The 27,501-nt window shown below is 39.9% G+C and overlaps 1 protein-coding gene across 2 annotated transcripts in view; it reads left to right on the top strand.

The window, feature by feature from the left end:
- The window catches only part of DYNC1I1 (dynein cytoplasmic 1 intermediate chain 1), a 337,047-nt gene that overhangs the window by 193,613 nt on the left and 115,933 nt on the right, over positions 1-27,501 (top strand). For both annotated transcript variants that reach the window (XM_082661450.1, XM_082661449.1), the window contains 4 exons: positions 7,330-7,419; positions 13,641-13,803; positions 15,801-15,900; positions 23,471-23,596. In XM_082661450.1, the coding sequence (XP_082517576.1) occupies positions 7,330-7,419; positions 13,641-13,803; positions 15,801-15,900; positions 23,471-23,596 (479 nt within the window). The remainder of the gene's footprint in view (positions 1-7,329; positions 7,420-13,640; positions 13,804-15,800; positions 15,901-23,470; positions 23,597-27,501) is intronic.

The raw sequence follows: 27,501 nt of genomic DNA on the forward strand, positions 1-27,501 counted from the left end.
GGGGAACAGTGGAAGGGGTCAATGTGTGGAACAATGGAAGGGGTCAACAGATCTGCTTGCGTGGAAGTGTTAAAGCTCCAGAGATGCGTCACAAAGAGTTAGTAATAATCACCTCCTGGACATTGGAGGGGAGACCAGGACAGGCAGAAAAAAATAACGCGCATTGACTTTGAGGCATGTACCTACTAGGATTTTGGGTGATTGTGCATTGTCCAAAATGCAAACTGAGGTAGAAGAGACAAGAAGTTATGGGGTTTTATACTGAAATTTATAGGAAACTACAGAGTTTTTTTTGGTGGAGAGAGGATAAACAGGTGTATATTTTAAATAAAAATGAAACTACTAGAAATCCAGAGCAAGACTGGTAGTAGTAGAAAGAACAGTCAAAAGGCTATTGTAATACTCCAGGAGAGAGATGGCAGTGGCCTGGATGAGGGCAGTGCAGAAAAGACAGAGGTGGATTTAAGACAGATTTTTTTTTTTTTTTTTAAATCCAGTTCCCTAGCCACACTAGTCACACTTTATTTATTTATTTATTTATATTATTTTTGGCTGTGTTGGGTCTTCGTTTCTGTTCGAGGGCTTTCTCCAGTTGCGGCGAGTGGGGGCCACTCTTCTTCGCAGTGCGCGGGTCTCTCACTGTTGCGGCCTCTCTTGTTGCGGAGCACAGGTTCCAGACACGCAGGCTCAGTAGTTGTGGCTCACGGGTCTAGTTGCTCTGCGGCATGTGGGATCTTCCCAGACCAGGGCTCGAACCCGTGTCCCCTGCATTGGCAGGCAGACTCTCAACCACTGCGCCACCAGGGAAGCCCTAAGACAGATTTTGGAGGAGGAATTGAGAGGACTTAGAGACCCCATAAGCTCTGATGGAAAAGATGAATTAAAGGTGGTACTGTGATATCCAACTGTGAACCCATGTGTAAGGTGGTACCATTAGGTGGGATGGAGAATGTAGTCAAAGGAGCAGATCTCAGCGGAAGGTGGGAGTTCTGCTTTGAACATGTCGAGTGTGAGGTGCCTGGGGGACATTCATGTTGGAATGTACAATACAGAATCTGGAGCCTAGAAGGGATATCTTGGCAGGAGACATCCATTTGTGGGTGATGATGGCAGACAGATGTAAATATTATCCAGAGTGGCATTTGATATGAGAAAAGATGAAGCCAAAGACAGAACTGTAAAGAATATCTTCATTAAGGTGCATTATTTTTTAAATCGAAAATAAATTTTAATTTGAGAGATTAACTGTGTTTTTCTATAAAAAATTTTAAGTATGTTATAAAAAGAATCCCTATCTGAAATAGTCATACATAGACTTATATAAAAGTGACTAGGGCATTTGCTCGTAAGTCAAGTGCAATACATCTAAAACACAAAAAACAAAAAAAGAGCTTTTGTATCTCGCCAAGTCTGTTCACCAACAGTAGCACAGTAGTAAGTTTGATTTGGAATTGACTCTGTGTTCTTGCCATCCCTTTTATCTTTTGGAAGCTAGCGTTCTGTTCATTTCTAAGCCACTAATTATTTTATCAGTTTCAACATTCACAATTTTTCACATTAGAATTGATGTATGTTATAGTTTAATTAGCAGTAATCAGTTTTCTTAGTGGTACATAAAGTAATTGTGTATCTTACAGTCTTTGGCCTGTTCGATTCGAAGTCATATGGTAATTGCTTTGTTCTTGCCCCTTTCGAGAAGGATGTAGTGAAATGGCCCACTCTACTCCCTGCTGTCCTTCTCCCCCTGACCTGACTTAGCGGTCCTCCATGAGGCCACAGCCCCCTCGTGAAAAGCCAGGAGCAGGGTGTCAAGGGCTCAGGCCAGGCACTCAAAACCTCTTATCCTGGGGTTTTGCAGGCCCTGAAAGAGCCAGGGAAAGCGAGAACCCACTGACCTCACAAAACCCAAGCCCTTCTCTTCACAGAGGGCCACCCCATATCACCCGGGATTCTGGTTGCAAGCAGCAGGCACCGAGTCCAATGGGATTTATTGGAAGGAAATCTGGTGCCAACACCACCTCTAGTGAGATTGATTGGAAGGAAATCTGGTACTCACAGAATCAACAGGAGGCAGAAGGAACAGGTTTGGAAAAGGGCAAGACCAAGGGAACCCAGACCGTGGAGCTCTGGAGTAGTCTGGCCAGGATGTCAGACACCGCTGCATGTTGCCCCTCGTTAATCCTAACTGTCCCCTCAGCTTTGCCTCCTGGCTCCAGAGACAAAGCCCCTGTTAGGAGCAAAAGCCCCTGTTAGGACACTGCCCAGATCCTGCCTGTGTCCTGGTCACCAGGAAATGGAGAGCAGGAAAATGTCTCCCCAGGACGTCAGGAGAATAAAGTAGGGTCCAGCAAGGCGCCAATACAACAGTAGTGCAAGGGGAATCCCGCCCCCGCCCCAAGACAGAAAGGGATTTTGATGTTGTATTGCCAACAGTGACGAATGGTCCCCTGCACTTCCTTTCCAAAGTCTCAAATGTGTGAGGCCATCAGAGCAGCTCAACACTCAGAGGACTGTGGCGTATTCCAATGGGTGACATTGACTTCATTCTCAGCCACTCACTGGTGGAGGAAACTAACCTTTTGGGAGCTCATATAAGGGGTGAGGCCTTGCACTAAGTGTGTTATGTGTAATTGCTGCCAGGCATGCAATTACTTGTGTTTAGACATTGAGAAAACCTTAAGGAAGGAGAAGTGATGAGCAAACTTTTTTCCAACTAGAGAGAAAGAAGGCAACAACTGCAGACGGTAGAATTTGGGTGCTAAATAAAATAATGTCTAAAAGATGCTGTTGTTTGAAATTAGCCCCTTGGGCTGACAGGCAATTAACTTCTGCCAGTAGTTTACTTTCTCTTGTGTACCTGGTACAGGAAACTGTACATGGGTGGTGATTTTTTTCCCTCCAATCTCAGAGGAAATGTAACCGGGTATGAACTAAGTAGCACAACTCATATATCAGTAGTCTGTAGCGGTTCTACATAAATCCTTTTCTTTAAAGTTATTTAACTGTTCTGAAAATGGTTTCAACAGAAGTAATTCCAATTGCACCAGAAAGGAAACCAGAGTCTTAAAGAAAAATATACTCTCTTTGCTGAGCAAGGCAAACATATCAGTATGCAGAGAAACAAACCAGTCTCTTGTGTTTTATTTCCTTAACAAATCCACTGAAACACTCACTTTCTGTCTTTAAAAGGATGATAGACAAAGAATTCTGTGGCCACTCAAAATTAATGCCTACAACTGGTTTGTAACTACTTTAAAAAGGCAGGTACTGTTTTTTAAATTTATTTCTCTTTTATTCACAGTATCTCATTATGGGACTTTGCACATATTATAAGAACTCATTGGAAAAAAAAAAGAACTCATTGAAAACATACTCTCTGGGCAAGTATTTTGTATTTAAAGAATTAGATAACCTGCTATTTCCCCACCTACTTCAAAAATAAACTAACACACTTCTATCACAGTCTAGCCCTTTTTATTGCCAGGCCCTTATAGAATAATATGTTTCCTAAAAGCTCTAAGGGGCGCTTCTGTCATGATGTTGCTTTTGATTCTTCCAGGATTTTTTAAAACAAAAATCCTTATAGCTGCAAAAGGTGAGAACTTGATACTATTCAAAGCTGACTAGCCAAAGTCATTTGGTGAAACTGACTTCGTTTTAAGAACTAGAAAATGTGAATGTACAAACTAGGTGGTTCTAATAAAAAGCACAATTGTTTTCCATAGTCAAACGAGCTGATAATAAAGTAATTTAGACCTTGACCTATTCCACCCTTTGGGTCTATGGAGTGAGATGGAAGAATCTATTTGTTGTTAGTTTTGCTTCCCCAAGATCTTCCCGTGGCTCACGCCTTAACTCCTTGAAGATTTTGCTCAGTGTGGCCCTTCCTGACCAGTCTATTTAAAATTTCACCTCTTCCTCCCCTTATCAGCATGCCAGATGTCCCTTTTCAGCTTTCTCTGTCCCCATCCCACTTACCTGACACAGTGTATGTTTTGTTTATTTGTTTGTTTGCAGTTTCTCTCCCCTAACTCATGGAAGCTCCGTGACATGAGCACAGAATTTTTTTTTTTTTGTCTGTCTTGTTCCCTGTCCTGTGCCTGGCACCTGGCACATAGTAAGGGCTCAGTAAATATTTTCTGACATACAAGCGAAGGCAACATTTGTTTGACGGTTTCTCTGTATGGATGTTTGCAACTCTCCTGGTGGTTTAAAAAGCAATTTCACATCAAAACTTTTGTTTATTCTCACAGTAAATTTGTGTTTTAAGACAGGGTTATTATCCCAATTCAGCAGATGAGGAAAAAGGCCTCAGAGAGTTTCTACGAACTATGTAAAGTCAGGGGCTGGCAAGTGGTAGACTCCAGCCTTGAACTCAGACCAATTACTTCCCTTGAAATGTTGCTCCCACGCAAGCTGCGAATCTGTCTGGCTGAAGGAATACAGCAATGCTTTGTAGTAAATGTTGCTGGTCAGGTCTCAGGAGAGTGTATTCCACAAAGTAAATAAGAATAGAGTGTGGGTGTAGCATATATAGTTTTGATAAATAAAGCAACCCATCTGTTTAGCTCTCAAGGGTGTGAAACCTAACTTCTCCTCAGTTGAGTGTTACATGCGCTGACCTCCGGGAATTGGGAGAGTGAACCATGCAATGTCCACCTCTGAGAGCCTCCACACACCCCTCCTTACCCTGCAGCTGAGCAGCGCACCTGCTGTGCTTCAGGCTTTTCTCCACGACATTTCTGTTTCATGACAGCTGCGGGTAGGGAGGTAGTGTGCGTAATGGTTAAAGATCAGATCGGATCAAAACATGCAGAACCAGACAAAACTTGAAGCTCAACACGGTTGGGAGTTTCTTTGGGGGGAATTACTGTCTCCTCACCTATAAAATTAGGTGGGTAGTACCAAGTTCGGATAAATAAATTAGATGATACAAGTAAAGCATTCATCACTGCTTTAGTTGTTATTATTGTATATCTCATTATCTCTTCTACTAGATTATAAGATCATAGAAGGTAAGGCACACTACTGCCTTTATTAGTTTGCTAGGGCTGCCATAACAATGTCCTATAAACTGGACAGTTTAAACTGTAGAAATTGAATGTCTCACAGTTCTGGAAGCTAGAATTCCAAGATCAAGATGTTGGCAGGGTTGGTTCCTTCTGAGGGCTATGAGGAAGAATCTGTTCTATGTCTCTGGTGGTTTACTGGCCAGCCTTGGCACTTCTCAGCTTGTAGAAGCATCCCCCAGTCTTCGCCTTCATCTTCAATGGCATTCTCCCTGCATGTGGATCTGTGTTTAAATCTCCCCTTTTTATAAAGACACTAGTCATGCTGGACTTGGTGCCTGCACTACTCCAGCATGCCATCATCTTAACTAACTATATCTGCAATGACACTATTTCCAAATAAGGTCACATTCTGAGGTACTGGGGGTTAGGATTTCAACATACAAATTTGGGGAGGGGGACACAGTTCAACCCATAACGTGGGCTTTGTCACCTTTGCATTTGTTGTATTTACTTGTATTTAGTAAGTGCCAGGGAACGGCTGCTGAATCCACTGGATTTAAATACTTGTCTCTAGAAGGTTCAGAGATGGAGCTACTTCCCAGCAGATTAGTGGTCTTTTGAAAACTGCGTCTCCATCCAAGGTTTACCAGAAGAGGAAACTTCCCTCCCGCTAGTGCCTCACTGGGCTTTGTGTTAGGTCTTTGGGTCAGGAAGATACATCATGTCGAGGTGAATATTTTGTTCAGGACCTTCCAAGCTGGCTTTTAATGGGAAGATAGCAGAAATATCTTTATATATAAAGATTTAGATGTGTTATTTATAATTTAACACGTTAAAGGTCTATTTGTCTAAAGATCTGGGTAACAGTGTACTTTTCAAAATTTTAAGTGCACATTTTTGTCTCACAGGTATGTGTTAGTAATAATGCATTAGTAATAACTGTGTTAATGTGTTAATAATAATGACAGTTTTCCTCAAAAGTGTTTTACATTCTTTCCAATATGTATTTAGTGTCATTATAAAGTAATGATGTTGGTTCCACAATCTACACACATGCATATAGATTACTGTATTTCAGTATCTAGATTGCAATACTATATTTGCATATCCATATTTTTAAAATGGATATTCCTTCCACAAATCACTTGCTTAATATAATCAAGAACTTTTACAGCTGCTTTTCAGGCTATACATATTTGTTTGGGCATTTAAATATGCATATATAATGCATTCTCTAAGTGGTTAGAGCTGAAATTTTGAGTTACTATAAATCTCAGGATTTATTGTGATGGAAATGGGACTCTCCATAGAGCTTTGGATCTTACAGAACATCTGTAAATATCAATATTTGTTGAATGAATGGATATATGAATGAATGATGGGGGTGGAGGAAGTGAAGTCATTTCTTTTAAACTCCATTTGAGCCAATGAAATCAATATAATACTTGAGTGAAGGTAATATATTTAAAAACCATGGAAGCAAGTGTTAATTTTTTATACTGTTTTATTCCATTAAGTTGGACTTTCTTGTGACACTTTGTCTTGCCCCTCCGTCCTCTACACTGTGACTGATGATTTCAAGCACTCTGCACTGAAAGGGACCTCCAAGAAAGGCAGTTTGGGAGGAGAGAGAGAGTAGGAGCACATTTGCGTAGGGCAGGAAGGGCACTGTAACATCTGGTGGTGGTGGCCGACTGGTACCGTTTGTTAGTGCTCATTAAATTCACATTAATGCATGAACTGCTCTGAATGTGTAAATGCCATTTCAGGTTGGTTGCTTTCTTCCAGGCCAATGGCAATGACTTTTGGGGCCCTACCCCAGGTTGTTTACTTGCCAGTGGCATTTGACCTGGGGTCAGACCTGTATTTAACCCTTTCCTGTAGGTCAAAACCAAATTAATTTGGTGAGAATGAAATTGGAAATGAGTCGTCTGTACAGCAGGTGTCCCCTGTGGAGAATGTGCTACAGGTGGAAACATTTTAAGATCTGTTCCTGGCCCATCTCCGAAGAAGCTTCAGAGGTCAGAGAGGCAATTCCAAGACATCCCATGTGGTGAGGGCCTGGAGATGGATGTAGCAGGTGCCGACTCGGGGCGGTTTTCTCAGAAGCGTGGGGTACTTTCGAAGAGGCCCTTTTTGGAGATAATGTATTCATGTATTCATGAACGTCTATCTTGGGCATTCATCGTGGACTGATTTACTTAGAAGCCGCCCTAAATGATTGGAACTTTACCCTCTGCCCCTACCTCCCACCATCAGCCAGACACTTTGATTTGAAGGAAAGAATATAATGCATTTTTCTCTTTCTTTTTTCTAGAGGATGAGGATGATGAGGAAATGGTAGAACCTAAAGTTGGCCAGGATTCAGAACTGGAAAATCAAGACAAAAAACAGGAGGTGAAGGAAGGTATGGTGTGGGAGCTAAATTGCATCATCATTTTATTGCTGTCTTTTTTTTTTTTAATTTATTTTATTTTTTTTATTGCTGTCTTTTTAACCAACATAAGGGACTATAGAGGTAAGTAAAAATTAAACGTACACCTCCTGCATGGAAGGTTTTCTGTGATTGATCAATACATTACATTTAGCAACATAAACTGTAATCCTTTATTTTTTTGACTGACAGAAGCAAATAAAACACGAACCATCCACAAGTCCAGTCACATTTCCAGTAAAATTATTACTAAATAGCAGTAAAATAAGACACTTGTTATCAATTGACATGTTATCTAGTTCACGCCATCATATATTCCTAATGATAACAGTAAAGGATGTCACTAAATTCTGAGGTTTATTCTTGTGATCTACAGAGAAACATTAACCGTGATCATCACTATTAACTATACTATTACAAGTTTTCCTCCACACTCTGCCCATATCAGAAGGAGCAGCCTTTACATGCTCCAGTGATAACAATGACTAGTACTTATTAGGGGCTTACTAGGTACTTGGCTCTCTCCTTAACACTCCAGAGATAATATGTACCCTTTGCAACATCCTTTTGAAGCAGATACTATTATTTTCCCTATTTTATAGGTAGAGAAATAGGAAAAGGGAGGCTTAAAAATGTACCCATGGATACATAATGTGTAAGTACACGATCCAGGATTTGGAGTTGACTCCAAAGCCTATACACTTGCCCACAAAGCCATCCTCCTGTAATAGCACTGGATTTCAAAAACCAAGAAAGCAATAATGAAAAAAGAAAAGAAAGGGAAAGGCAAGAAATACTATAGCTGATGTTTCCCTAAAAATCTGATTTTGTGTCCCTTTGAGATTTTCAGCCTATGGAGAAAAAGAGAATTTTGAGATTGTCATTCGTATTGAGAAATGGAGTGTCCACGAGAATGGAGTGTAGATTAAAAAGATTCTTCCATATTTCCTACTAAATGTCCCAAGTTTAGAGCAACGTAAGTCTAATTAGAATTTCATTTGATTTTTAAATTTTCGATTTGCCCGTGGCTCTGGCGAAGTGCATGGCACATGGTTGTCCCCGGGGACTTTGTAGGAGTGGTCATAGGGACTCACTTCAACCTGCCCAGGCATTGAGTGAGGTGGATTACTGTCAAGTTCTAGGGTACGGCTGTAGGCAGGCAGTAGATTCAGCACCTTTAACAGTGGCGCCCACAGAAGGCACAAATTCCTCTTTCTGAGAGATTCTAAAAGGATTTGATTGAAGCAAGTTCACATTTAAACCTCCTACTAAGAACATGTATATATTTAAGCTGGTGAATAGAATATCATTAACACAGGTGTAGCAAGAGACAAAATAAGTCAAAGTTTACTAAAATACCCTCACCCTCTTTTTTTTTTTTTTTTTTTGCAAAATATCCTTAAGATGTACTGGGTGATAAGAAGCCAGGGTGTATTTTGTGTGTCTTGGCACGGATTCCCTCGTGCCCCCCAACCCCAATCTCCAAATTCTCTTCTCTGGCAAAGCATTGCAACCTCCTTCTTAAGTTCTGAGCAAAAACACCCTCCAGTTTTAACTCTCACTCATGCTTCATGGAATTGATTAAAGTCCTGTTAAAAGTCCAAGAGAAGTTTGAAAGTGCATTTCCTGTTACTGCTGCGCCGTGCATCTTAAGTCTCTATTAATGGCTTTTCTGCAAATTAGCACATAATGGGTTAAAAGCATGTTTATGTTGGCATCAAACTCTCTCTGGCTATTTTTTTTTTAAAGCAAGACAGTATTTTGCAAACTTTTTAAAGAATCTCTAGCAGATACAATCGTGGCGCCATTCATACAGCTGCATGGTAGTCAGGGCTGTGTCAGCACTTCCATAGGAACCCTGAGTTTCAGGGATTTATTACTTAGCCATAAACATTTGCTCTGGGCTGAAACTTGACATACACAGTTTCAAACCAGGGAACACATTTTTGAGAAATCTGGCCTTTTTTGGAGTTAAAAAAAAAAAAAAGTGCTGAGGGGGAGATGGGAAAAAAATCAGTGCTCACTAGCTTTTGACAATTTTGCCCATGTGACATCAAAAATGCATTAAACAGTAAAGAAATATGGGTTTGATTTATTACTCTTCTCACTCTTTTTTCCACATCAGAGTAGGGAAAACAGCAGGTAGCTTTTAGCTTTTAATAAAATTTTAGGAAATTTCTATATGTGAGTGTCCTAGTATCTTCATGTTTAGAGATTTAAAGCAACAGAATTGGAAACGTGACTCTTGTAAATGCACATTAACTCATAAACCTCACATTAACTTCAGAGAAGGACATCATTCTTTATTAGTTTGGTTTCGTTTTCTTCCTCTTGTTTTTGAACTGATTTCACTGTAAAATTCAGTAAGAGCTACTGTCCCTATTTAATCTGATTGAATATTTAAGTTATGTGGGTTTACTTATTTATTTTTTAATCTTTTTGACATAGTCTTGAAAAATATTTAAAAGATGTAATTTTTATTTTGAAATTTAAAGCTATATCATTGAAACAAGGCAAGACATTTCTGAAATGGATATTTTAAAAATTACTTTTGACCTAAAGATGAGACTGTAAAATACTCAATATAAATTGTGGATTCCATTACAGATTTTACATTTTTACAGAGAAAAAACATCCAGGAACTCTAGAAATCAAAAGATATAGTGTCTAGTAAATAGAGTAAATGAAAAAGAAATTGAAAAAGTACACATTCAGGTCAATAAGAAAACTTAAGAAGCATAGCAAATAGGATAGAATCAACATGAGAGACACATAAAAAAGTATTTTCATGTACAGTACCAAGACAAATTAACATTTCTATAATAAAAAGAATTAAAAGGAGACCCTAAAATAAAATTCATACTAGATTTTAATTTTGCAGGCCATGAATTCATAGAATTAGGCAGTTCTCTAAACTTTGAGTTTCATGACTCTAGTACATGGTTTTCGTACTTCTTATTCAAGCTAAATATAACTGTTCAGGTAAATTTTGGTAAGTTTGAAAATTGTGCTGTCATTGGCTCATATGTAAGTCATATCCATGTGTACTACTTTTCCTGAAGAATCTTTATTTCTTAAAAAAGGTCACTTTAAATGCATAAAATATTGTTAGCTCTTGGCAGAAATACTCCATGTTGCAAAAACAAACAACAAACCTGCTATAATAGCAATTTCTGCTTAACTTGTAAGAAAAATCAAACATTATCATTGCCCTTGTTTTGCGCTGTTAGGCCTGTTGCTGTTAAATTACTTCCTACCTTTTTATGCAGAGAAGATGTTGAAAATAATTCTTTAGGTTCCAGGGATAGGGAAAAGCTGAAGAAACAGAGATTTTAGGGAGAATTTGGGGTCTCTCCTGGAGTAATACAATTCTGATTTTAATTGTTTATGCTTATATTTTAAATTTTGCGGACTCCATTAATCAACTAATTTTTTTTTCATGAAATATGATGTCTGCAGAGGTTTTACCTCCAAATACAGATTTTGGTTGTGGTTCCTGGATACTCCATTATGTTTTCATTACATTGTAATAACACATCAATTTAAAGACTTTTAAATATGAGAGGTTTGGGGTTTTAGCGAAAATAACTATAGCTCTGTTTAACTCCTAAGTTGAATATTGTTTATGACTTTTAAAAAGTACTCATCTGCACATGCATCTTATTATTTTGTGCTAACAAATCATGTCATTTGATCCCTGTTAGACATCAAAGCTTAATATAAAATATGTTCTTTGTTTTGCTTCAGTAGCAATTTAATTTCAAGCCAAATATTGTATTGCCAAACATAATATCTGGAGACGCTACTGCTTCACTTACCTGAACTTGGCCTCTGCAAATACGCTTTGATCAGCCATTTATGTTTCTCTTAGAGAAGAAGTTGTATGTCTTGAAAGCTGAGATCAAAATGACAGTAAGCTACAGGGAAGAAAAAGATTACAGAAAATTACACAGGAACTGTTTTTTATTCAAGGTAATGGACCTGTAAGGAAATATACAGGTGGAATACAAGTAGCTCAAAAAGATAAACAGAGAATAGAATAGGTATTTTTAAAATGTAAAAACAGGAATAAAGGGAAAAAATTCCTATTTTTCTGCTTAATTTCAAGTGTGTCTCAAGTCATACATCAGCAGTGACAAAAGCCGAGTGAAGGTTTTAAAATAAGACATTCTTCTTGGTCCTGTAGCATCCTTGTTTAGTGAAGTTTATTTATTTATATAACAGTACTGACCAAAACAAAAGGACCCTAGCGTTTTCCCCTTTACCTAGTTACATTTAGTAGTTTTACTGTTTTCTTGAACTTACATCAGGGTGAAAAAATTCAAATGCCTAATTTATGGGTGTTTTAGAAAGTAGACTAGTCATATATAACTGCTAATTATTGAATGCTGAACTATTTGTCAGTATATTTAAGTCTTAAACCAGACTTAAAGTTTAGGTATCATTGCCTCATTTTATGGATAACACTGCGGCTTAGAGAGCTTTCATTGATAAAAGAATCCAAGCTAGCAAATGGCGGAGTAACTCTTGGATTCCAGGTTGGTTTTGTAGAGTTCTTGTTATTTACAGTTTACACATTGCCCACTTCACCATTTCTCAAACTAGTGTCTGTGCAGCATTGCTCAGCAGATGTTGATGGAGGTTTTTGGAGAGTCCCAATACACATGGGCACATTTAGGGCTCTGGAAACTTCAGCAACAAAGAAATATTTCCGGCTATATTTAGGGCTGCTAGAAACACCGGGGTGAGCTGTATTTGGAGATAATCTTCTGCTGTAGTGGATGAATCATGTTTTTCCACTTCTCAAGGTGTGAATCAACTACGTCGTAATCATTCTAATTTCTTGTACAAATACAGACCCTGGAGTCTTTCCAGACCTCTCTGCCTTTCAGTCTGGGGCAGGGGAGGGGAGGCCAGAAGGGGAGAGACATTGTGAACATTAAAAGCTTGAGATCTACTTCCATGGCTCTGCAGGAGGGCTTCTTGACGGTTCAGATTTCTCAGGACAGTGGCTTCAAGATACCATTAATCAAATCAAATAACACTTCCATAAAACATTATGCTATAGGTGGCTATACCTAAATGATTCCTCTGACCATGTGGCCAGGTAGAAATCGGTCCTGGTTATGAGGGTGGTTGTGGAAGTGTTTAGGAAATCCTGTGGGTGAGTCATTCCACCAGGGACCCCTGTGGTTTTAATGCACTACCCTCCTCTTGTAGCTTAAACTCCAGGAGCTTCTGGTCCTACTGGAAGGGTAATTGATCAAACATTTATTGAAGTCTCTCTGCACAAAAGTTGAACTGGGGTTCCTGAAGAACCACAAAGGTTCAGCTGACAGTTTCTGCCCTTAGGGATTTCTCAGTCTGGGGGAGTTCCTAATCCTTCCTCTATAGTTTTATGTAAACCCTGCTACTGAAGGAACAGTTTATATAACCTAATCGTGACTCTGAGGTGAGCTGACTTTCAGACACTATGACATATTGCTAGTTACTTAATCTCTCTTTGCCTTATTTTGTATCTTCAAATTTAGTCTTATAAGCTTAATCATGCTGGAAAAGTAAGGCATAATAACAATTATGAGGTGTCTTATAGCATTTATTTGTTCCATGTGTTTGTTTAAAAGCAGAAGATATCTTGGGTAAAGGTGCGTTTGGAAGGACATGTTTCAGTTTTTGAGGAGAATCTATATAACAGTCAATCAGCCTTATCAAGTAACTATCTAAAATAAAATGAATTTATCAGCAGAAAGAGGAAAGGTGCTATCTAGATCATATTATAGATAGTTCTTAATTATTTGGTATGCGCAGCTTTACAATCTGATATACATGGTTTTATAGATTTCTCTATTATGTACTATTTGAGCTGTTTTTCAAGTTCAGTTCTAAAGAAAATAATGTTCAGAACTCATTGTTAAAACACACCAATCATTTTCATTTGTAATATTTTTCAACTCTTCAAAATAGTAATTAGTCCAGATATGAAATCTTTTTGTAAAATTGTCAGTGAAGACATCTGCAAAAACCTTTGATGTGAATTTAAGAGTAATTTAGAATTAATATTAACAATGGTTTATTTCACTGTGCCTTATCACTCTTTTGATAAGCAATGTCTTTCAAGAGTTGGATTCCTCTTGAAATGTTTTAATTATCCCTTTTTTTTTTTTCTTTCCCAACAATCTCTTTTACATAAATAGCTCCTCCAAGGGAGCTGACAGAGGAAGAAAAACAGCAGATCCTTCACTCAGAGGAATTTCTCATCTTTTTTGATCGGACAATACGGGTAATTGAAAGAGCGCTGGCAGAAGACTCCGATATCTTCTTTGACTATAGTGGTCGAGAGTTAGAGGAAAAAGATGGGTTAGTTTCTTGTGTGCATTTAAAAAAATACTGTGATAAGTTCTCTGTTGATTCTAAATTCACTTATGTTTTGAGTAGGCAAGTTCCAAGCCTAACAAATCAGAGGAGTATGAAATTCCAGAGCTGATCTTGCTGAACAGCTTCGACTAAGGGCTTTGGTTATGACTTCTGGCTTAGAGTTTCCTTGTAATTATCATGTGCTTCCATGAAATGCTTTAGAATTTGATATCTGGGGAACAGCCCAGGTGATAGAGACTGGCAGAGTCATGTACATTGTCCTCTGAGAAAACATAAGCAGCAAAAGGAGATTTGTGTTATATCCCGTAGATCTATTTTTGATGTCTAAGCAAACAGGAAGCCGAAGAAAATAAACATGAGATATGGGAGACCTTAACTGATGTGGGAGACAGCGAACAGAGACTGGCAACTCTTTCCTCTTTTGATGCCATAAGATTATGTGTATATGCCTTTTAGGAAATACAAGTGCCATTTACTTTCAACTAACCATTAGAAGTAAATGGCCCCAAATGACTTGCCCCGTGACTGCAGCATATGTGTTACGTTCGGCAGGGGCTGTCAGCCATCTTCGTGTGGATAATTGGAGGCGCTTTATGAGCTCTGTGAGAGATAGAGCTGGTTTTTAGCCACCAATTTCTTTTGGCCAAGAACAACATGAAAAGATGAGGTTACCTGCCTTTTTCATTAGACCTGACATTTTACTACTTCTAAAATTCAAATACATTGTCAAAGGCCAACCTGTCATCGTTGAAGATGCTCAAGGCAATGTAACCGTGGCTCTGAAAACAATTTCAAAAGGGAGTTCTAAAAATGTTCTAAACAGTCGACAGCATCGTTAGACTCCATCAAAGAGAATAATATTTGGAATATATGTGTTCTATTTGTTTTCTTTTAAAAAGCCATTACTCTATGGCTCAGTTAGTTTTCTGAGTCCTCTTTCCCTCTGGGTGTCTGGCACAGCGTTATACTGCGTTCCTGGCAGATATTTGGGTGCACGTACCTCTTGCCTGAGTTTGCAGTGGTGGAGCTGAGGAAAGGTTAGCCGGGGGGAAAAAAGTCATGATAAGTCAGCTGCTTGGAGCCCAAGTACCTAATCTGAGGTCAAGTCACCCAGTCTGAACAAGAACTATATAGGACAAGTGATACAGGGTGCAAAGCAATGGAATGAAACAAATGAACAGAAAAAAAGGGTGAGTGTGGAAGAATTCCTGAACTGAAGCCCAAGGAGTATAGGCAGCTTTTTATGCAGATCCCATAGATGCTGACACAGAACAAGTATGACTCAATTTAAACACTCGGTCTTGTGGAGCGAATGCACGACCAGTGCAGAGTTCTTCAGAGGAGGTTTTGCAGCCAGTTGAATATCAGGCAGGTAAACAGTAGCCAAAGTGTAATCTTCCTCCACCCAGGTGATGTTTTGGTCTATGTTAAGTATCTAAGGTGTTTGGTGAATCCCTCACTCCCCGGCAGGCCTGTCTCACGGTGGAACTTTTCACTTGCTATTGAGCAAGGAGGCAACTGCCACCTTCAATCAGAAATTACAGGTAAAGAGAAACATGCATATCATTTCTGGTCTAAGGCCACATAAGGTGATATTGATACCAAAGACTCTCCAAATGTGCTGTGCTTCCTTGCGAGCTGGGAAGTTTCTTGTAAACTCTGATTCAAGGCAGAGCTTGTTAGGGGGAGGAGAATGCTTTAGAACTGCTCAAGATAGGAACCTGAAACAAATCTGACATTTCACACCAGGCTTGGAACAACATGTGGGAACCTTTTCTGGGCCAGGTTAGAGAGGGCTTTGCAGAAAGGAGATCACCTTTAGTTTATTTATGATCAGAGTTTGCTGTCTAGGTCGATGCTTTGGCTTTAGAGAGTATTGTGCGCCATGCTCTTGCCATTTCATTCTTTCAGTATGAGCACTAGAGATAAAGCCCCGTTTTGAAGCATCATATTTGTCTTTGATGTTTAAACCCTCCTAGGGATGTCCAGGCTGGAGCCAACCTTTCTTTCAATCGTCAGTTCTACGATGAGCATTGGTCCAAGCACCGAGTAGTCACTTGTATGGACTGGTCTCTCCAGGTAAGAATTGTTGCTGGGATGGGACAAACTGGACTTGTGTTCTCATGGCATTTGTATTTTAAAAAAAATAAGAGAGAATTGCTCCACTATTTTGGATGTGTTCACTAACTTGCAATTTTTTTCTGTGCCTGTTGGTTTTCTTTCTCATGTTACTGAAGTTTCAGTTTAAAATTTGTGCTCTATTATTCATACACATTGAGTACTTACTAGGGACCAGACGAAGAGCCAGGCCATTCTGTCCATGAGACTGCTCTCACTAAGGTCACCAATGATTTCCTACTTGTCAAATCCATGTGAATATTTTTAAGCCTTAATCTGCCCTGACCTCTCTTTGTCATCCAGCTTTGTTGACTTCCCCATACTTCTAAAAATATTATCCTTCCACTGAGTTCCACAACTCGACTCTCTTTCAGTTCTCGAACTCCTCCAAGACTTCTTTTTCCTCTCCTACCCTCGTGGTCCTCGTGGTCATGCCCTCAACCTTTACGCTTCTCGACATGCTCTCTGTGGGAGATCTCTTCCACTGCTATGGATTCAACCACCACGTGGGCAGCCTTTTTCTATCCCCCACCCAATCTCCCTCCTGAATTCCACTTTACACACCAGACAGATCCATTCAGGTGTCCCATAGAATCTCAAACTAATCACTAACTCATTATTTCCACATGTCTGAAATCCTTTTTTGCTTCCTCTATTCTATGTTAAAGCCATCACAATATACCCAAGGACCTAAAGCAAAACTTTCGTCATTATAGAAACTTTCTCTCCCTTATCTCCTAGACCCGGTCTGTCACCAAGACTGTCCGTTTCGCCGCTCATATATTCATCATCTTACACCTGTAGTATTGCTAACCTTCTTGTGTTCTTTCTACATCCAAACTTGTCCACCTATAGTTTTCCCTGTAGACATCTAGCCAAATAATATTTCTACAAATGCAAATCTGATCACTTCACTCCCTGGATTAAAACTCCCTATTGCCTGCAAGAAAAAAAAAAATCTAAACTCCCTAGCGTAGCATTCATAGTGAAAGCAGGCAGATTTACCAAAAGCCAATTGAATGGCCTACTCAATTAGTGTATAATTTACCCAGCACTGAGTAGTTAAATAATGCACATAAAGGCACACAGCCTAATTGTGGTGGGGGTCGGAATATGAACTCAGGTGGTCTGACTCCTGAGCTCACATTCTTGATCACTATGCTGCGTCCCCTCCTGTAATGACAATGACATAATAGCAATGAGGGAAATAGGGATGATAAGTACTGGGCATTTATACACAGTGCAGTTTCTGTTTTCTTATAGTCTATGCTTTTATTGGGAATAATTATCATGGCTAGCTTTTAATTTGTGTTTCTTATATACTAAGCACTGTGCCAGCTGCTCTGGAGGCATTGTCTTATTTCACCCTCACAACATCAAGTGAGGCAGCCACTGTTACTATTTTAATTTTATAGCTGAAGAAATTGAGGCTCAGAGCAACTAAGTATCTTACTAACCGTCACTCAGCTAGGATGTGGTACAGCAGGGCTTTGAACCCAAGTCTTTCAGCACTTCCAGGCATATGCTCTTTACCAGTGCCTCCCACAAAGGACTTATGAATCTGAAACCAAAAGAGGTTCTAAGGGCTGAGTGACGTAGGGCGGAGAGCAAGTGCTTTCCGGATTCAGTGGAGGTTGGAGTCTGTCTCTGGTTGGACAGGGCATCTTAGAAGACTGGGATTAGACAAATGGAGGGGAGAAGAGTGTGTTCTAGGCAGAGCAGTAAAGCAGGTGATGTGAAGAGCCCCATTTAGTCATGCTGAGAACAGGAACACTGAAGAGGAATGTAAATCCCTGCAACCAGACTGTCAGCAGCCACAAAGTGGGCAAGTGATCTCTCCCCTTGAATCTCTTTTTACATCCAAATGAGAGAGCACGCGGGGCATGGTCGTGCAGAGGCTAATACAGGCAGGGCGTGCCCAGCCACTTCCCGCCAGTGCGTGGGTGCTCTGTGAGCACGCGCGGGTGTGTGTGCAGAAAGCAGATTCCATGGCTGAGGAGACATTTAGCTCGGCTTGTTCACTCGTTCAGAGTCTGGAAATTACACAGGAACCTTATCTGACACATTCCTCAAAGGCAGGTTTCACTGATAACTCTCCCTGAGGAGGCAGCAGGGGGCTCACCCGTGGGGCTGGTCCCTGCCTGGCCTCAGCGTGTGGTGGGCCCTATTGCCTGTGGATAGGTTTGTTTCCACACAGAGTCTTGTGTGTCGTTTTTGTTGCAGGAGGTGAAACTGGAAAGGGCAGAAACTCCTCCATAGAGAGACTGCATCTGTTTTTCCCCATTTTTGTGTAACCTGCCATCTACACTGTGGGGAAGGGGTTTGCATTTCTGAAAAATGTATTTTCTTTGGAGCATAAGAAACAGGAATTAGAGCCCTTACGTCATAACAATTTTGGGGTTCAGAGGACCAGGTTGACATACGTATGGAATGAAGAGACTTTCTGAGTGAATGTACATGCAATCCAATGATATTAAGAAAGAAGAAAAGGATAGAGGCATAGTCTTAGCGTCTAGTAGAGGCGTGTATGCTTAGGATGATTATGAGTGGAACAGAATGGAACAGAGGGGAAAAAAGGAAGAAACGGTAAGATTCCTGCATAGCTTTGCTGTGACCTCTTGTACTTCTTAAACAAGAACACTTTAACTTTGCGATATTTGCAAAATATCCACCAAACATTATTCCTTGGAAGACATTTGGGTGCTTGGGGAATTATGTCAACTTTGCTATTCACTGAATATTGTTTAGCACAGGGGGTCAATAATACTATCCACATATCACATGACAGATTTGGCAGACATATACAAAACCAGACTTATGATCTCACTCCCACCATGTATATTCCTCTCATATGTAAGTTGCATCCTCTAACCTTGGAGTCATCCAAGATACAAAGCCAAGTCATTTTTTTTTAATTGAAGTAAAGTTGATTTACAATGTTGTGTTAATTTCTGCTGTACAGCAAAGTGATTCAGTTATGCATATATATACATTCTTTTTATATTCTCTTTCATTATGGTTTATCATAGGATATCGAATATAGTTTCCTGTGCTATACAGTAGAACCTTGGTGTTTATCCACTCTCTATATAATAGCTTACATCTGCTAACCCCAACTTCCTACTCCATTCCTCCCCCATCCCTCTTCAAGTAATTTTTGATAACTCATTTAATTGCAAAACCCAATCAAATTTACGGTAGCAAAAAGACCCCCACTGTGATCAATTCAAATCCACTTACATGTGGAGTTGATACCTACTTTATGTCATGGCCTCCACTTTGTGCTTATATTAGGAAATAGCTTCCTAACTGGTCTCCCTGCCTCAATTCTCTACACTGTTGAGTCATTGTAAGTACTTTTCCAGTTTACTATTTGTGAAGATTACTTATTTGCTCTCAGTGTCACCTTGAGCAAATTACCTGACTTTTTTTGGCTTAAGTTTCCTCACTCATAAAATGATAATCATACCTAGCTCACATGCTTATTGTATTAAATGAGTAAATGTATTTAAAACACTTCGAGTTTTAAAACTGTCTAGTATATAAAAAATACTCAATAAATGTTAAAGTAGTAGTAGAATTAGTACTATTAGTAGTTGCAGAGTATGTCTGCCAGAGTGAAGTCTAAAATCATTAGCCTGTACTCGGTGACTTCTGTGAGGATGCCCTGAGGCATCTGCAGCCCTTGTATCTTTTTCATCTCTTCGTATCACCTGCCTCCCAGCCAGGTGCTACAACCTACTGTCTCCTGAATATGTTCTCCACTGCATTAGTGAAGAAAACTTTACCCCTGGCTACCTTCAGGAAGAAGGGAAATTTATTCGAGAGCTGCTAGGGTGCTCAGGGAATCCACGGAAGAGATGAAGAACGGGGGCTCAGGAGTATAAATCTGGGCAGCTCGAGAGGCTCCACCAATAAGATGCTGTCATAAGCTGACTCACTTGCCAGCCCATGGGTTCTGTGTCTCAGCTCAAAAGTTACAGTAGCCAAGTTAGAGAATGTGATTGCCCCAGCTGGGTCAGGTATGAACCCTGCAATGAATTAATTGGCCCTGGGAAGTTAGACACCTGTGTATTGAGGTAATCTCCAAAGATTGGGAGAATCACTGTGAACCAGGCAGACACCCAAGAGAGATTTCCTGCATCAATATTTACCTGACTATACAATATTTACCCTCGTCTATACTCTCCTCTCACTTCTCTCCTAATCACCTAGCCATTTAACAGGGCCCAGTCAAGTCTCATTTCTTCTCAGAAGTCCTTTCCAATATCTCTCCCTACCATACCCCATTCCAACTAAAGTAGTTATTTTCTCCTCTGTGCTTTGATAGAACTCCTTTTGTATCTCCATCTTAGCATGTTCTGCTTTTATATTTGTGTTGTAGTTATTCATGCATGTGTCTCACCTCCCTCTGCTAAGTGATGAGCTCCTATAAAGGAAAGCATGTTACTGTTGAAATTCGTGTCCCCCATTTTACCTGGCACCAGTGCCTCTCATATGCATGGGGGGAGGGGGCCCTTGACGCATGCCACAGTGGGCTGGAAGGGACATGGTCTTTGAAACCAAATAGACTTCAAGCAGGGTCTCACTTTATCATTTATTAGCAACTTAACTTGGAACAAGTTCCTTACCCAGGGACCCTTGGCTTCTTTGTCTGTAGAAGTGGGAAAACCATTGCTTACTTTAGAGAATTGTAAGGATCAAATGAGTGAACATGTTCCCCAGCCCAGTGTCTGGCACATAATGGCACTTAAAACATGTTGGTTCCTTCCTCGCCAATAAATGTCAGATTTTATTTCTTTATAAGAAAAAGCAGCTTGAGAGCAGATCTGGTAATTTCCGGGTAAAATTCTCCTAGGTTAAATATTAGATAATTCAGCCCCGTGAGTAATCACAAACTTCCTAGTAGGTAATATTCCCTTTAAGGTAATAATTTTAACCTTTGAAGTTTAAATGATCGTGCAGAGATTTACTACTTTTTATTGGAAAATAAGAAAATACGATTAGTCATGTTCAAACAAACATACTAGAGGAGACTTTGAAATCACAAACACTTTCAAGAGATAAGAGTTAATCAGTATCTTTAGGCCTTTTGATCCTAGTTATAGATATTTCACCAAAAGCATTTCACTGGTATTTTACAGAAATTCTCCCTGTTTTCTAAAGGAGTTTTAAACCCAATAATGTAAAATATTTTTTTAATGAAAAAAGAAGAACTGCAAGTGGGAGCCAGCGATGAGACCCAGATGTGAAGCTGTGGGATATTATTCCAGACACATCTGGCTGTCCATTGGCCACTGTGGTAGTGGTGTTGATGTTTATAGAGTTGCCTTTTCACATGTGACATAGTTAAACTTCAGATGGGCAGTCTGGAGACTTCTGTGTTTATCTGGATGTTAGTTTCTTTGAATGGGCTTCGAATCAAAGGCCTTTCTTAACAGGCCTTTGATTCATCCGCTGAGGAGTGTTTTCTAATAAAGAATGATTACTTTCCCCTGGTGGCCACATACGTGTGTGTCGTTGTAGGCTTATACTTTCTCTGTACCAACTGGCGAGTTGTAACTCTCTGCAGCTTTCTTAAGTTGAGGGAGCTCAAAGAATGACTACAATCACATAGAAGACTTAGGTTTAATTATTTTTGATAGAAAAAAAGTTGATGTTCAAATTTATACAGACAATCTTATGTTAAATATATGCAGTGTAGTGAAAAAGAAGGGAAAAATTACCTGTGAGCAAAGACTGATATGATCTGCTATAATCCTGATGCTATTTTTAACGGAGCTGCCTTATGGGAATCCCAGGTAGGAATGACATTTTCATGAAATGTACTCTAACTCCTGAGTACCTGCCATGAGATTCAGCCTCAGTTTATTTATAACACTCAGCACAGAGTTCATGTACAGTGAGTAGGTATTTCTACTCACTGTAGAGTCCTCTTTGTTATTTTACTACTTGTGTTTCTTTTACTTGAGCTTTTAATTGTTGGTGTTATTTAACAACAAAGGATTAAAGATAAGGTCTTGCCGCCGAGCACAGGGTTACTAACATAAGAAAGAGCATTTGTAATTCAACAGATTTTGGCACAAGTTTATTGTGCTAGGACTTACTGTACTTTGGATTCAGAGGTCAATAAAAACAAGTCCCTATACTGAAAGAGCTTACAATCTAGTAATAGACATAGCCCAGGAGAAGCCGTAATACAGTTTGACAGGTGCTTTAATAGGGGGACACACGTAATTTGCTAAGGGAGCTGCTGAGAGGCAAGGAGGGGTGGTGGATAGTTAGATAGGATTGTCTGGAGGACTTGGTGCCTGCATCGAGTCTTAACGAATAAGTTAATGATGTAACCAACACAGAAGAGGCATTCCAATGAGAGTGAGTATCAGACTCGTGGTACAGAGGCTGTACCTATGAACCTCAGAACTAGCCCAGTGAGGCTGGGTCATAGAGTGGGGTTGGGAGGAGGGAGGGAAGGTTGTAAGAGATTAAGCAGAGAAAGTAGAAAATAACAGATGATGAAGGATCCTATATGACCTGGATTTTATCTTGAAAGTAATGATGAGCCATTGAAGTATTTTAAGCAGAGGAGTGACTTAGCCAAATGTATGTTTTGTAAAATCATATTGACAAAGGATGAAGAGTGGAGTAGGTGAGGGTAAGGCATGGCGAGCCTGGAAGCAGGAAGCCATTTAAAAAACTGTTTTCATCCAGACAAGAAATTCATTTAGGAGCCCTCTGATCTTAAGGATAGAAAGAAAACATGCATTTGAATTACCATTGAGGCAGTAGTGAAACACAGTGTGTGAAGATGAGAAAGAGGGAGGAGTAAAAAATGAACGTGGAGTGTCTGGCCTGGACAGCTAGGTAATGTCAGTGCAAAGCACTAAAGGGATGAATGTCGGAAGAGGGAATGTTGAAAGAGCAGTAGGTTTTTGTAGAAGGCAGCAAGCTCACTTTCCTATGCACTGCATCTGACGTGTCTGTGGACAGCCTTGAGAAATCCCCAGTAGCTGTAAAATCTGCACCTCAGAGAGAAATCAAGCCTAGAGATAAAGATTTGAACATTGTCAATGTATTAATGCTTATTAAAGCTATTGATGAGTTCACCCAGGGACAGTGTGTCGATAGAGACAAATAAGGGCAGAACACAGCCCCCCTTGGAATATAGGTAATAGAAGAAACCGTAGGGACTGAAAAGAGTGGTTTGGAAGAAGATCAGGAGAGAAAGATGTCTTCGAAGCCAACACAGGAGAAAGGAGGGAGTAGCCCAAATGTCATATAACCCAGAGAGATCCAGCAGAGCATGCAGTTTAGTGGTCATTAGTGAGTATGGCAGCACACGTGGAACGTTTGTTGGGAGTAGAAACCAGCTTGCAGTGGGTTGAGACGTGAGGTTGGTATTAAGTATGCCACAGCTTAAAAAGAAAGTGCCATTGAAAGTATGTAATATAGCATGTGTCTATTGGAATAAGAATGTTTTCCTTGTGTTGTCATCTTGGCATAAGCCATCCTTGTGACCTCTTCCATCCAGTACCCCGAGCTGATGGTCGCTTCCTACAACAACAACGAAGATGCTCCCCATGAACCAGATGGAGTGGCCTTGGTTTGGAACATGAAGTTTAAGAAAACCACACCAGAATACGTCTTCCACTGTCAGGTAGGAGTCAGCAATGTAAAAAACCTTATATCTCCTGTTAGACCAAATATAGCTCATGCTGCCTCGCATCTGTTTTATGTGGAGAGGAAGAACTGAGTTTAAAAATGGAATTGTTGACAACTTTGGAAAATTCCCCCACAGTAACCTAATGTCTGGGGAAAGTGACAACCCTCTGCAAACAGTTCAGAAGCCTAGTTGGGGACTGTGTGTCATTTTCTTTCCATTTAAAACAGCCCCCATGAGGATGAGTTTCTAAAGACCTCGCACTTAGGAAGAAATCCGGGTGTACCACTTCCTCTGCTTAGCAGGAACGTATGCTTGCCCACGCTTGTGGACACCCTCAAAACAGTACCATTTCAAGTTCCCTCCTCTCTCTGAAATGCAGTTCAATGGGATTTTGCCAATTTTAAGTTTATGGGTACCATCTTGCTTTACAGGTAATAATACTTTTGTAGCCAGTTTAAGGTAAGATTTATCACTATCTTTCTTGAATTGTTGGGAAATATAGATACTGTTTCCGGTTTGCAACTAGTCTGGGATATTTTACTGCTTGTATCTGCTGACACATTGGTCTTCTCTTCCATTCAACACAATACAGGCTGAAATTATGTCACAGTTGCACACACTCGGCTTTGCCCTATTGCCATGACTCTGCTGAAATAATAGGCCTTGGTAGTGGCCAATACACCAACCCCTTTATTAATGCCCCTCTCCTGTGATTATGCACAGGAAAATGCAAACAAACGGTTTAGCTCAAAGTTTCAGTTCCTCAAATATTATGATTCAGAGGTCCTGAGTGGCAGATTACTCTGAAAACAGATACATTAGTTGAAGAGGGTGGGTAAACCTGTTGATATTTGGAAGCTTAGTGCCATTTTATATCTAAGAGCTGAGTATCTTTTTGAACTAAAATATGTTTAGACTTTAGAACATTATCAGATATAATTTGGGGAACAAGAGCTGCTGGAGTAAAAGTCCCAGCTTCAACCTGATTGAGTAACCTCTAACTCTGACCATGTTTTTCTAATTTGCTATCTTAAAAACAAGAAGTCCTGGTCTGCATAGTAAATAACCTTTATTTTTTGAACCTTTGAAATAAGAACAGTTTTTTCTTTCTTTTTTTTTAGATTATCAAATTATCTGATATGCTCTTTCTGTAAACATAGAATCACAAAATCCTAATTTTATTCAGTTTAAAGAGTTTTGCTGAATTACCAAGAAAATACTAAAAGGATTATGGGATAAGCAGAAGCACATTTTTTGAAAAACAGTGCCATTTAAGCTATTTTGGTATTGTATAAAGCACATATTGAATTTTTTTAAATTTAAGAAGTGACACTATATTGTTTTGGTCGAAGTACATAATGTTTATCATAATTTAAATATTTTATTATATTAACTGACGAAAGGTAGCCTGTGGTAATAACAATTTGATAATGTGCTTAATATTCATAACACTGCACAGCAGCAGGTCAGTAGGAACTAATAATGCTGAGTGAAGAGGCAACTTACAAAAGTCTTCGGAATTAACTGGAATTTTCAAATTATCTGTTTTATCACACAATGGTTAATACAAGTATTGACTGAAAGGAGCATTCTTTCATCTCCTGGTATCTTTGGGATCATTTACTAAAAGCTTCACCAAAATGCATTTAACCTTATTTTTAGTTGCCCCCTTAAATGCTCCAATATGTGTTTTAGAAGATATACCCTTGATTTTTTTTTAAAGTCAGAAGTACTCTGAATATCCTAACAAAAGATGCTGACTAAACTATCTCTGTATTCCCCAGATTCCTACTATTATCTTCACTTCATCTGGTGACCAGAAGCAGCTGGGGGTTCTAAACTCTACTAGCATTCTCACTGAGAAAGGGGAGAATTCTAATACTTTTAAACTTTGGGGTTAAGTGACATGTGCAAAGGAACAGTCTACGGATTTAAATGTTAATCACATCGAAATACCTTCACACCAACATTTAGACTTGTATTTGACCAAAAAACTAGGGACTGTAGCCTAGCCAAGTTGACACATAAAATTAAGCATCATACCTGGATTTCACCTCAGAGCAATCCAGGAGATTGCTTTCACAACTCCTAAAGTCCTACTGATTTCAGATCATTTTGGGCTAATAAGCAAAAATACCTGGAGTGATCAACTTTGAAATTATTAGACCTTGAGTGGGAGCTTTCCTAAGAGATGAGAAAAAAACAATAGTTTGAGGACATGGGGAATGTCTCTGTGACATTGATCTCTGAAAATAAAAAACATATTTACATGTTTTAAGAATCTACATTCATCGTGGTAAGCTACCATTACTCCCCGGGTGAGAAACTGTGGCTCAGAGAGGCCATGAACCCGGGCAGGTGCCCGTAAATGGCAAAGCCAGGATTGAAGTCAGCTCATATTTACTCTGAAGCCTGTGTATTGCCTTCTGCTGCACTAGTCAGGAATTCAGCCAGTTAACACCACGCAGGTGTGTGGCATGGGGGTCTGGGGAGAAGTGAAGAGAGAAAAATGGAACAGAGATGTGTTTTCCATCTTACTTGATCATTGCAGTCACCTGGGCGACTTTAAGACCTCCTGATGCCTGCGTTTCATCCAGAGATTCTGATTTAATTAATCTGGGGCACAGTCTGGTCATTTTTACAAAGCTCCCAAGTGAGTTGAAGATGCAGCAATAGTTGAAAACCACTGGAATGTAGAGGAGAGATGAAGAAAGGGGATGATAGGTGATGAACCTAGTTGGCTTCTTTATTTGGAAGTATGGCCATCATTCCTTTTTCCCCTTTGGCCCAAACTAGAGTGGCGTTTTTTGCCTTTGTTACTCTGATGCCTTCCCACCTGACCCTATTTGAGAAATTTCCTACCAACTCCCTTCCCCCTCCCGCTTCACCTCACGTGGAGGAGGTGGAGACCTCCACGCCCCAACCCTCCTCCCACACATACTTATTTCCTTGAGCTCACTTATTGGTGGGATCTGCTTCTGTGGTGGTCAGAAGACCCAGAGTTGTTTTTCCAGGAGCGGACTCAAGACCCCATTGAACACGACACAGCATGCATTGGACAGTGCCATTTCTTTTGGGATAATGACACACCTTGCTGTAGTTGATCTCCGTGAAGTTCGGATCACCTCCAGGTAAACATCAGTGACTGCCAAAAGAAAACAAAAGTGCCGTGATACTGAGTATGACTGAGCTGTTGGGAGACCAAAGCAGGGATAACTTAGGCAGCCAGGGAAGATGTAGGTGACTTAGTGGATGTTGGTGAGGTGGAGGGAAAAAGTAGTAAGAGCAGTTTGGTTACCGTGCACTAACCATGGTAGTGCAGGGGGGAATTTGGAGAGCCCACAGAACTAAAATAGACATGAGAAAAACCAAAACCGCCGCTCACTGACCTATCACTTTTCTTCTTGTATCCTTCCTGTTCGTTGGTGAAGCTTATTTACTACAATTGGTCCTTTCCAGACATTATCTCACTGAACTTGGGTAGAATGAATGTGCTGCCACATTCTCCTATGATGTTGCAATAATTTCAAAATTCGTTTTCTTAGTAAGAAAGAGGACTGGAGGTGAGGAGCTACGGGTGCCTTATGACAACTGTACTTTTATCATTTTGGAAGAATCACATTCGCTAGCCATTTCTTGCTGATCTCTTGATTCTTCATATTTTTCGCCAAGTGTATAGTTGCAAACAAATCCTATGGCTCAGAAAAGCATCGTTTCAGGCCCTAGAAAACAAACGCACAAGACGCAGCTATCAGTTCCGTTTTCCTTTGCAAAGACTGACAGGCTTTTAGCCTAACGGTAAAAAGATTGCAGGAGGAAGGCTCCTCTCTCTCTACTGAGAATATAGCAAGGCCAAGTACCTTCCACTTTCGTGGGCAGTTTTCTGTCTTTACTAAACT

This window comes from Grampus griseus (assembly GCF_964374135.1).
Source record: "Grampus griseus genome assembly, chromosome: 9".
Classification (NCBI taxonomy): Eukaryota; Metazoa; Chordata; class Mammalia; order Artiodactyla; family Delphinidae; genus Grampus; species Grampus griseus.